The following is a 13,273-nucleotide window of genomic DNA, read 5'->3' as shown; positions in this document are numbered from 1 at the left end:
CATGGAGGATGGAAGCGATCACAGCACTAGTTCTGATGTGGGCATGTTGTCGGGATAAATCGTCGGAGTCGCAATAGGAGAAGGAAAAGATTACTTGTCAGATACAGAAATGACACCGTGCAAAAACCAGGCGAGCCATTCATCTCCAGGCTCATCAATCACAGAGTGGAGGTGACACCAAGCACTTAGAGGAGACACCCCAACCATGGAATCTGCAGCCATAAAAAAATCCCACTTCTCTAAAGAAGACTGGAGACCCTCGAATCTGGGAGAAGAAAGCCCAGCCTGTGTTTGAAGAAAGGATTACAAATACGGAAAATACTTAGAATTCCTGAATTTGTCAGAAATGTTTATTTTACAGTCAGGGAGGAAAAAAATAGTACTTTCCAAAGTTATTCATACAAGGCGGCCAAAGCTGAAAATTCTGTGCGTCCAGATCGCAGAAAAAGATGTGGAGAAGGTGTCGGAGATTCAGCTGGTGTCACTGCGCCCTGCATACCCACTGATATACTGGCAGTTGCTAAGCAACAAGAATGGCAGACAAAAAAAGCTAAAGTGTCATAAAATAAGACGCTCTTAAAGTTTTCCCTATCAACACCTTGCAGAAATAAAGTCTAAATAAATACATTATTACAGCACAAAACTGTCCTTTCAAATCACAGAAAAAGATGTGGAGAAAAAATGGAGGTGTCTGAGATAAAAACTGGTGTCACTGCACACCGAATACCAACTGATATACTGCCAGCTGCTAAGCAACCACAAGAATGGCAGGAAAAACATTAGGCACCATTATTTAAAGTGTTCCCATTAACAGAATATATATATATATATATATATATATATATATATATATATATATATATCAAAGATTATTTTTTCACAATAACATTTTTTATTGCATTTTTTTTCAATGTACAGTAGAGTTATATCAAGGAGCACAAGAAATATTTTTATATAAATACATTATGAAAGCACTAAGTGGACAAAACTGTCCTTCCAGATCACAGAAATAAATGTGGAGGGATTAATGGAGGTGATAAGAAATAAAACAGTTGTTTACCAACTGATACCAACTGATATACTGCCAGCTACTAATGTAACCAAAAGAAAAAAAAATCTAAGGTGCCATTACTTAAAGTGTTCCCATCAAAAACGTGAAGACATAATCATGTCTAGATAAATACTATATTATAGCACAAAGAAATAGCTCACAGAAATAGATGTGGAGAAATATTGGAGGTGAGTGAGATAAAAAAAAATGGTGTCACTACACACTGGACATCAACTGATATACTGGCAGTAACCAAAAGAATGGCAGAAACAAAAATCTAAGGTGCCCATCAAGTGTTCCCATCAATAACTTGCATCAATAATAATGCTTATATACTTTAAATACATTATTATAGCACAAAGTGGTCAAAACAGTCCTTCAGATCACAGAAATAGATGTGGAGAGGTAAATGAGGTGATAGAGATACAAACTTGTGTCACTGGACCCTAGATATATACCAGTTGATATACTGGCAGCTGCTGGGCAACCACAAGGGTGTCAGAAAAGAGCAACTTTACTGAACCATTCGCAACCCAGATTGCACTTTCACTAGGATAAATAATACATAAATAAAAAGTCTATATAAATATAATATCATAGCACAGTGTAGCCACAGCTGAAAGTTATGTCGCAGAGAATGTTGTGGAGAAATAATGGAGGTAAAATTGGTGTCATTGCACCCAAGTTACCAACTGATATACTGGCAGTTTACTATGGCAGAAAACGATAACAAAAGGCTTCTTAAATGTAACTGTCAACAATTTGCATAAATAATATATCTCTATACATAGCACAATGTGGTCAAAGCTGCACATTGTCACAGAAAAGGATGTGTAGAAATAAAAGAGAGGTTGAACTGGTGTCACTGCTGATATACAGCTGATCACAACTTGCCAAAAATAAGGAGCCATTACTTAAAGTGTAGCCATCATCGACCCAGCTTGCATGTATATTTAAATAATAAGTTCCTAAATCAAAAATCGTAATAGCAACAGGCAAAACGGCAAAATCTGTTCCTAAAGACTGCAGAAAAAAATGTTGAGAAATTAGAAAGGGCATAGAGATAAAAGCGGTGTCACTGCACCCTGGATACCAGCAGACAGACTGGCAGCTGCTCAGCAACGACTTCCATAGAGAACAAGAGAGCAGAAAAGATCCCAGCCTGACACAATATTTAAAGGGTAACTATCAAGATCGCACTTACAGTCTCATAAATAAGTGCATAAAACAGTACATGGTAATAGAAGAATAAAGTGATCATTTATTTATAAATACATATATGTATTATTATTATTAGTAGTAGTAGTAGTAGTAGTAGCAGCAGAAGCAACAGAAGCAGCAGCAGCAGCAGCAGTAGTAGTAGTAGTAATAATAATAATAATAATAATACATGACAATAATAACTAAAACATGAATTAAAAAAAATCCAGAGATGATTAGAATGTGTATAGGTTACAAAGAGCTCTGGATTACTAGTACTATTAACATTATTATGATTATTATTATTATTATTATTATTATTATCAGTGTTATGCAAGACCACAACTCCTCAGGGTTTCACTGGCAGAGCTGCTCAGATCTGCTGATTCGCAGCTGGCGAATAGAATAAATCTGTGCGTGGAAAACCATCTATTCACCGAACTTGATTACCTTTATGATTTGTAATCGATCCTATTTCCACGGGTAGCACTTTTTTTTAGCCTGCACAGGGTGAACTCACTTTAGTGGATTAATTTGACTCATGTTCTGCTTTGTCTATTTGACCTTTCTTAAATTTTACTATACATCAATTAGAATTATTATGATTACTTACATAAAGATACTTTAATATACAAAGTCTGTGTTTTTATCTATGTAAGCAGATCCAAGTGTAAGTATGCCCGTTTTAGTTCCCTAATCGGATAATTATGTTTTAAATATTATTTAATAGTACTTGGGTGGTGTAAGGGTAATCTATTCTTTTCTAAATGCTACAAACAGCCTGAGAGACAATTTGCCCCATACTTACTAAGCATTGCCCCGAAAGATTACAAGGGAAAGCCTGTTCTCGGCTAATAAAGCCAGCAAAAAAAAAAAACACAAATATATATTTTTTTCTTTACTATTTTTTTTTACTTAAGAAGAGAATTATGAAAATAACTAAAAATATCTGTATGTTTATGTTGTGCTTTAACCACCTTGAAAAGATCTTAATATAAGGGCATACAAGGACATAAATAGAGATGCCCTAAATTTTAATTAAATGTGGCACTATATGGGAAGGACTGATCTGGAAGATATGGACACGTTAAAGACTAAGATATTTCTAGTGGTGACCAATCAGGTTCTTTATTCACTTTTTAAATTCTGGTTGCTTTTATAAATAAAGAAAAATAAAAAAAGCTAAATTTTGCTTTGTTAGCCTATGATGAATACATTTGTTAAATTTTGAATACTTATAGGATGGATATATATATATATAAGGTTGAAAAAAAAGACATGCCTCCCTCTCTCTATTATATATATATATATATATATAAATGAAAAAAATATAGTGAGTATATAATGAAAATAAAATGTTTTTCAACCATAGCTATCTATAGTATATATATATATATATATATATATATATATATATATATATATTTACATATCTATATAAAGCTATAGATATACAGGAAAATATGTAACATATTATATATTTATATATATATATATATATATATATATAGTTAGATAGCTAATGTTTTCAACATTAGCTATTTAACTATATACACACACATACACACATATGTAACACACACATGCATATGTAGAACACACACACATATGTAACACACACACATATATATATAATAATATGTGTAATATTTTTTTCAACCTTAGTTAAATATAAAATATATATGATGTTTTGTTAACCTTAGCTAATATATATATATATATATATATATATATATATATATATATATAGCTCCTGTGAGCAAATATTTAACAATGTCCCAATATACAGGAGTATAAATTCCTTACTTATTTGTAGTGTCCCCACCATGTCTATTACATGTGTCCCCCTCCTGCAGACTTTATAACTAGTTCACACTTTCTCCTGTCCTGTGTCACAGAGGAAGGTTTGGCCAATAAATTAGCAATTTTGCTACAAAGGGTGTAAAAAAAAGCTAATGATCTAAGCAGTCCCAGCAGCAGTAGTCCTGGTCAGTGAGCAGAGCTCAGGAATCTTTCTTCCACATAGCTGAGACACAGAGGAACAAACCCAGACAGTCCCCTCCAAGGCCTGACTGCCAATGTGGTGTTAATAAAAGAGGAAACCATTAGAGGGATCTACAAACATTCCCAATTTGTAATCTAATTCTCCAGTGTGAGGGCCTTTTCTAACCATCATTGCAGGAAATGGTAATCTGTATATTTCTCCAGGAGGCTGGGTGTCTTTAGAGGAAAGTAGGATTCAGTGTAAACAGGACTTTCTCTAATGAAGCAATTAATAGGCATTGCCTAATGGAGAGGGCCCGGTTGGGCAGAGGCATGGGTTTAGTTAGGCAGAGGGGGCACTTTTTGTCCTGGGCACTTGTCTATGAGGTCTTCTGATGGTAAGTAAGGGCTCCTAGCCTGTCCTATCCCCTGCTTGGATTAGGAAGGAAGAAAATAAGCAGAAAATGAGTCTCTAGGTGAACAGCAATTCTCTCCTTCTGTTCAGAGTATGCCCAGAGGTTGTACTTTGTGCCTAAGAATGAAACCAATTATCTGACATTTGAACTTCCTGTCTGGGTAAATTTAGGCTGATTGCACAAACTCAAGAAGTGAAACTTTTCCTTAATTTCCAGCAGGCATTACGCTGATGACAAATTCCTGTTTTTACCAAAAGTGAAATGCTTTTTCTCCTTCAGACCCAGGCTGTACGGGATGGCCTATTTATTCTCTCATTTATTAAAGATGGACATAACTGTGCAATTAGCTGGTTACCCTGAACTGGCAGGGCATTTATACTGTCAGCTGTGCCCGCTGCTACTCTCACCCACCCCACCACTGGAATCTCCAAGCTGCAATTATAGGAAGCATTTTATAAAGTCATTTTATTGGTGCTGACATGGGGCAATCATGGCTGCTAAATAATGGAACACACTGCTGCTCTATTACAGAGGACTGATACTTGTGATACAAAGGTGTTACTTCTATCACATTTATTAAATACCTGTCCTGGGATCAGCTTGATGTTTACTGATAGCCTCATAAAATTCAGAATCCCTGCCACTAACTTTTTAAATGTATCTTTGTTTACCCTTCCTTTTGTTACTTTATGTATAACAGATATATTATTGTATTTTGGGTATTAAGGTTTATAGCTCACTAAGAACCCATGATCACAGGCATTGCCTGCACAGTCCACACATGCTTTTAGAAATGAATACCCAGCTATATTTTAGATGTTTGTATTTACATATGTTACTTATAGAGATATGGAATGTAGAAAATTAATAAAGTAACTGTCACCTTATTATTTAAAGCAAATAAATGTGCTTAACGTTGTATTCTTTTAGATTGTAAGCTCTATGGAGCAGGGCCCTCTGATTCCTCCTGTAATTAATTGTATTGTAACTATACTGTCTGTCCTCTTGTTGTGAAGCACTAAGCAAACTGTTGGCACTATATAAATAGTGTATAATAATATTAATAACAAAGCAAGAACCTTCTTAGTAATATAGATAAATAGATAGATAGATAGATAGATAGATAGATAGATAGATAGATAGATAGATATGCCTACATACATATATATTACATAAAGCAGCTGGTTTACAAGACCTTATCAACTTATTTAGTAAATCAACCATCATTTTTAGATATAGCCCAATATAAAAAATACTTCTTTAGGGCTTGTTCACATCATGCTGCAGAGACATCAGTTTTGTTTAACGCGTTCTGCAAGGCCACAACAAAATCAATTGTTCTCTATGTGCCCTGTGCACACCACAACACTAGAATCACGTGCAGATTGTTTCTTCGCAAGAACTGGCAATGTGTATAAAAGTCATTGAAGAGTGCATGAAAACTGATGTAAATGGATGTCTCTGCAAGTGAAATCTGCACATCAGTTTCCATCAGTTTTACTGCATGTACGGTGTGAAAGAGGCCTTGAGACCAATTTGCACTCACTTGTGCTAAAATGTGTAGAAAATACATGTACATTCCATCCATTTTAACGCGCACTGACGTCCATTGGCCTACATTTTGATGTCTGTTGACATGCATGTGCAGCATTGTGGTGTGACTAGGACAGATTGGAAATCGTTTTTCAGGTGCCCTTTTGTTGATCTGCATTTTACAGCATTGATCTGCATTTTACGTCATTTTTATATTGCTCTGTATATAAAAATGACAGTTGATTTACTGAATACGTTGAGAATTTTCACTTAAAAGCTGCATGACTATTTATTGTAATTATCTCATCATGTGAGAAAATTCCAGTTCACTTTGAATATTCAAGTGCACATGCATTTTACATAACTGAATATAAATAAAGTGAATATTCACACATTTTGTGAGTAAAAAACTCAACTCCTTTAGCAAAGCAGCCTAATTGTGTGTGTGTGTAATATATATTTGTTCTGTTATTATTTCTATTAAGATATCTATGTCTATCTATATACTTATTATATTTATATCTATCTAAGTTTGTATCTCACTATCTATATATATCTTTATAGACATATAAAGAAAAAAAAAATATATATATATATATATATAATTGGGATATTATATTATTATGCTGTACACATAGAGGGAGGATTACTAAAACTGGTGCATTCAGAATCTGGTGCAGCTGTGTGTGATAGCCAATCATCTTTTAGCTTCAGCTTGTTCAATTAAATTTTGACAATAATACCTGGAAGCTGATTGGTTTGTCATCAGGTTTAGTACATAACCCCCATATAATGAAGTGACTGGGGGTGACTGGTGGGGTCTCTTACCTTGATCTGTGATGGACCTAATCCCCAGGATGTCAGTGACAGAGTGGGAGGAAGGCCATGTCCTGGGCAGAGCCATGCTGCTGGGTATGGAGTGCATTCCAGGGGGTGTAGGGACCTTGGCCCCAGCAGCGATGGGGTTGGGGTAGGGGTAGATGTGGTTGTAGGGAAGCGCGGAGGTGGAGCTAGCATGGTGGTGCTGTTTATGGTTGTGCTCATAGTGACTTTGCTGGGCCAGGTTGCCGATCTTATTTCTCAGGATCCTGCTGATGGAACTGACCGATGGCACGTTGTATTTGTCGCACACCCCATCGGCCAGGAGCCGGTCCCTGATCTCCCAGGCGAAGATGCCGGGGTCCCTCTGTTTGTAGGTCCTGATGTGTTTGACCACCGTGGGGGTGGTGACCCGGGGCTTGCTGCCCCCGATGGCCCCGGGGAGGATGGAGCCGGTCTCGTTGTAGCGGGCCAGGATCTTACTGACACATCCATGGGAGACCCGGAGCTGGCGGCTGATGTCACACGGCCGGATCCCTAGCTGGGCCAACTCCACGATCCGAAGCCGGATGGCATTGGGGAGAGGCCGCCCGTTCACGAACACCCCTCCGAGCTGGTTCACTTCACCGAAGGCAGGCTCTGGGGATGGAGACGACACCGATCAGACATCATGCTGCATACACTGTGCGATCTGATTGGACAATCTCCCACACTTTGGGATGTAACCATGCAATGGGCATCTTTCCCCTACATCGCTGATATAGATCTGAAGGGGATTGTGCGATCAGATTGTACAATCTCCTTCCATTGACAAAAACTGTGGAATATAAAGACGTACCTATTCATCTTTGCAATATAAAACTGATGTGGATCGAAGGGAGAGTTTACAATCAGAGTGTACAAACTAACACAATCCATTCAGCTGCATCCTTGCACTGGTGGTAGGTTTGTACGATCAGATTGTACAGTGTATGGCCGCTAAATAAGGTGAAGCTGTGTCAAACGAGCTAAAAAAAAATCCTGTTTTTAGAAATTCCTCCTGCACTTGATTGGGCGCTTAGAATGGACACAGGGTCACCTGACCTCAACTCCTCTCAATACTCATCTACGTCCAAGGCATTTCAATACTCTAGCTTCCATCCCTGCATACTGGACACTAGCATGCAAGTTTCTGCCTATATATATGTGTGTGTATTATGTATGTATGTATTATATATATGTATGTATGTATGTGTGTGTGTGTATTATGTATGTATGTATTATATATATGTATGTATGTATGTGTGTGTGTATGTGTGTGTATTATGTATGTATGTATTATATATATGTATGTATGTATGTGTGTGTGTGTGTATGTGTGTGTATTTTGTATGTATATATTATATATATGTATGTATGTGTGTGTGTGTATTATGTATGTATATATTATATATATATATATATGTATGTATGTATGTATGTATGTGTATTATACATGTATATATTATATATGTATGTATATATGTATGTATGTGTATTATACATGTATATATTATATATGTATGTATGTATGCATGTGTATTATGCATGTATATATATGTATGTGTATATATATGTATGTATGTATGTATGTGTGTGTATTATACATGTATATATATGTATGTATGGGTGTGTGTGTATTATACATGTATATAATGTATGTGTGTATGTATGTATGTGTGTGTATTATACATGTATATATATATATATATGTATGTATGTGTGTGTATTATACATGTATATATATGTATGTATGTGTGTGTATTATACATGTATATATATGTATGTATGTGTGTGTATTATACATGTATATATATGTATGTATGTGTGTGTATTATACATGTATATATATGTATGTATGTGTGTGTATTATACATGTATATATATGTATGTATGTATGTATGTATGTATGTGTATTATACATGTATATATATATATGTATGTATGTGTGTGTATTATACATGTATATATATGTATGTATGTGTGTGTATTATACATGTATATATATGTATGTATGTATGTATGTATGTATGTATGTGTGTGTATTATACATGTATATATATGTATGTATGTATGTATGTATGTATGTGTGTGTATTATACATGTATATAATATATATAGTAAATATGGCTGTAAACACACACTAGAGGCTGATTTACTAAAGCAGTTGCTAAGCTTCACCCAAGATCCAGATCCATTCACTCCACCTAGAGATCTCTTTACCTGATCTCTTAGTAATTCCCCCGATTGTCTGACATTGACTGTCACTAAGAATGAGGAAATATTCAGTTCCTGATCGAAAACTGCTGAACTCCAAGGAACAACTGCAGCCAGTACGTCAGCCAATCAGAGGCGAGTCTCCACTTTTCTCACTACACTAAAGTGTTGTTAGAGTCCATTGGATTGGTTGCTGTGTCTCAATGCATTGTGTCCATCATTGCTCTATGACTGCAAAGTCCTAATCTGCAGATGGATGGGGTGCCCGGAGTCACTCACCTTGCTGGCAACGGAGGGGTTAAGCCCAGTCCTATCTGCTCAGTGACCCCAGGCAGCACTTTATGGCAGATCATTGTAATGGAACCTCCAGTTATTACACCGCCTGCCTCCTGTTAATGATCCTCAACGTGCTTGTAGGAACAGGATCATGGACAGGACTGGTCTAGAAGGGAGACCCCAGCCCTCCCCCCAGTTGTGCTACTTACCCATCACTGAGCTCAGGGGGCTCGCTGGGTGTCCAGCAGTAGTCGGGGCTGAAAAGAAGCAGGCCAGGCTTAGTGGAGACTTCCCAGCGCCGGCTGATAGCAGGGATCCGGGAATTAAAGGTGAGGACCTTCCTGACTTGGAGGAACTGTCTGTATTTCCCTCTAATACAACGTGGGCTGGCCAGGGCTGGTCTGGACTGTCATTCCGACAAGCCACGCCTCCCGGTGGGCGGGCCACGACAAAGGCGCCGCTCAATTGGGCGCCTGCGGTGACAGACAGGGGAGCAGTGAGAGTGCCAATGCCTTCCGAGGAATCCCTTCCAAGCATGCTCTGCACCTGGAGTGCGGATCACAGGAGGGGACACTCACCCCTGACAGGCGGTAAGTCCCCAAACTCTGCAAACGGGATTAACCCCTACCCTGCCACAGGACGATGACTCTGCCTCTGTGCTCACATTATACTGATTGGAATCCAATACTGTATACTACTGTACACTAGAATGCTGCAGTGATGGACGAAAATGGATTTTGCAAATATATGCTCATATATATAAAAATATACAAATAACATATATACAACATATATAAATAAACATACCTATATGTATATGCGTATATAATGTTATATATATATATTATATATATATATATATATTTACACACACGCACACACATATATATATATGTATATGTTACGTGTGTCTACATTATATATGCATATATTATTTATATAGAAACGCATATATATATAATGTATATATGAGTACATTATATACTTATATGATTTATGATATACTTCAATATATATATATATATATATATATATATATATATAAAATTTATTATTTTTTTAAATTATTGTTATATGTGCCTGTATATTGTATGCTTACTATATATATATATATATACACACACTGAGATTTACACAAGATCCAAGTGAGTTCACCGACGCCGTATAGCTTCGAACCTACAATGCTGGAGGAAAATGTATTTTGCAAAGATATCCATATATAAACATACATATATAATTTTTGATAGATATATGAATATACATATGTAGATAGATATAATAGATGTAAATTAAAATATATATATTGTATATATGTCTAGTGTATATGTGCGTATGTTGTATGTATATGGTATATTTATTATGTATGTATATAGTATAATCATATGAAAAATAATTACCTGTTTCCTTATCTACTATTCACATAATTTATTCTCAAGTCATTTGATAAATCACCCCATCTATCTATCTATCTATCTATCTATCTATCTATCTATCTAGACAAATCGCCCAAACATAAACGCACGAAAAAATAAACGTTTGTCACTTTATTGCAAAAAGAATGCATTTTGTTAGTTATAGTAATAACAGTGGAAGAAAAATCCATTTGCAATATTATTGCTTATTTGCTTCTTTATTAATATTGTGTTAAGAGTTAAATAAAGTTCTATTTGTGATGATAACATGTCAGATATTAGGATACATAGCAAAATGCAAGCAAACAGCCTTTCAAATCATAGGAAGTTCAGCACTAGCTCATCATAATAATACTGTTAAAAACAATAATAATATGAGTCTTGTAGATGAGTGATCCAGGCCAGCACAGGAAGGGTTAGCTGGGCTCAGGTTGAGTGCGGGAGCAGAGCTGGAAGTCTCTCTCTCTCTCTCCCTCCCTCTCTCTTTCTCCCTCTCTCTCTCACCCCCATCTCTCCCTCTCCCCCCTCTCACTATCTTAACCCCCTATCTCTCTACCCCCCTCTCTCTCTCCCCCTCTCTCTTTCTCCCTCTCTCTCTCTCTCTCTCTCTCTCTCTCACCCCCCATCTCTCACTCCCCCCCTCTCTCATTATCTTAACCCCCCCTCTCCCCCCTCTCTCCACCCCCCCTCTCCGTTTCACTCCCCCCCTTCTCTCTCCCCCTCTTTCTTCCCCCCCCCCTGTCTCCCCCCCCCTTTCTCCCCCCCCCCTATTTCTCCATCTCCATCTCTCCCCCCCCCCCTCCTCTCTCTCTCTCTCCTCCCCTCCCTTTCTCTCTCCCTCTATATCCCTCTCTCTCTCCCATGTTCTATGTGGTGGGGAACATTCCCGGATTGTTTATGGATGTGCGGAGGTATCTGTGTCTGATTACTGGAAGGGAAATGAAGACATTACTGTTTGTCCCAGAAGATGCGAAGATGCTGTCTTTCCATTCCCAGAAAATAAACATCATTAGAAAGCAATATTAATTTCATGGGTAGGATATCCAGTGTTAGGGAGAGAAAATGACAATATTTTATGTGAGCTGGACTATCTATCTATCTATCTATCTATCTATCTATCTATCTATCTATCTATCTATCTATCTATCTATCTATCTATCCACCCACCGACCCAGCTATCTATTCTATATAATATCCTCAGAATTGCAATTATGTTGCATGATAATACTACTAATAAAACTGTGCAGCAATTATTAACAATGACAACCAGCCACTGAATTGTTTGAATAAATCTGACTGTATTGATAAATGAGTGTACAGTACATCACGCAAATTTCCTCTGCACTATGAATCGCACAGTCCGGTTGTGGCGCCCTGTCTGTGAGATGAGAGCCATTCGATCTGCCAGTGGGGTGAGGTGGGTCAGTCTCTTCTTGTTATGATCATGTGGCCCTACTCTGCAGGTACACTATTAATGTAGACTAACTCTGTGTATATATATATATATATATATATATATATATATATATATATATATATATATATATATATGAATGAAATATTCTGGGAATGCATGGGTATCTAGTACTGTAGCTGATACTAGGGTATAAAAGGCTCCAGAACATAGAAAGGAGACATGAGTCCAGTTACCCAACTTCCCACTGATCAGAGTCTCCCACTTATTACTGGATTAAACATTTTTCACTTTGCAAATTAAATTCGCAGTGATTTCAGTAAATACTGTGAAGATACAAATCCTGTTGAATATACAGTCACGTCTACAGAAAATGACAATTTATAATCTTGGACATTATTGGACGTCTTATTTGAGCAGTCAGTGAAATGATCATTCACATTGCAGTGGATCTACTCCTTTAGTAAATCATCGCCCAAATTACCATCCAGGAGCCCAGCAGGTGATATTTCCCATCAGCCAAACAGAGCAATCTTATCCTAGACCAGCCTTTCTGGACCTTTTTAGCACAGAGGAATAGTTTTCAGGTCTCAGGGATACCCCCACTAAAAGTATTAGACCCTGTTCTCACAGTACATTAGCGTCATCAGTAGGTGGTAGAGACTATTAATTAAAATAAAAGTGGATTGTAACAAATATTAATAATATAATAATGTACAAAAAAGAGCCACAGACAGTGAACATTGTAGTGACCCCATACATTGGTGACCGTTGTAGGTGGGAGATTAATCTGAAACCCCTAGCAACCTCTGGAGGAACCTCATTGTTCCATGGAACCCTGGCTGAGACACTCAGTGCAATATCATTTAGCCTTCTATTAAATAGAGTATGTATTGATAGGGTTAAAACTCTGATGTGATATATGATGTATATA

The 13,273-nt window shown here is 37.0% G+C and overlaps 1 protein-coding gene across 2 annotated transcripts in view; it reads right to left on the bottom strand.

Moving 5' to 3' along the window:
• The window catches only part of PAX9 (paired box 9), a 71,884-nt gene extending 62,013 nt beyond the window's left edge, over positions 1–9,871 (bottom strand). For both annotated transcript variants that reach the window (XM_089680248.1, XM_089680249.1), the window contains exons 1-2: positions 9,723–9,871; positions 7,012–7,641 (exon numbers count right to left, since the gene is read on the bottom strand). In XM_089680248.1, the coding sequence (XP_089536374.1) occupies positions 7,012–7,641; positions 9,723–9,726 (634 nt within the window). In that variant the 5' untranslated portion in view covers positions 9,727–9,871. The remainder of the gene's footprint in view (positions 1–7,011; positions 7,642–9,722) is intronic.
• Between the last annotated feature and the right edge of the window lie 3,402 nt (positions 9,872–13,273).

This window comes from Staurois parvus, unplaced genomic scaffold (assembly GCF_062004578.1).
Source record: "Staurois parvus isolate SC_StPar_1 unplaced genomic scaffold, SC_StPar_1.0 ptg000237l, whole genome shotgun sequence".
NCBI classification, from domain to species: Eukaryota; Metazoa; Chordata; class Amphibia; order Anura; family Ranidae; genus Staurois; species Staurois parvus.
The sequence above is the reverse complement of the archived record's forward strand: the minus strand, read 5'-3'. Positions and strand labels throughout refer to the sequence as shown.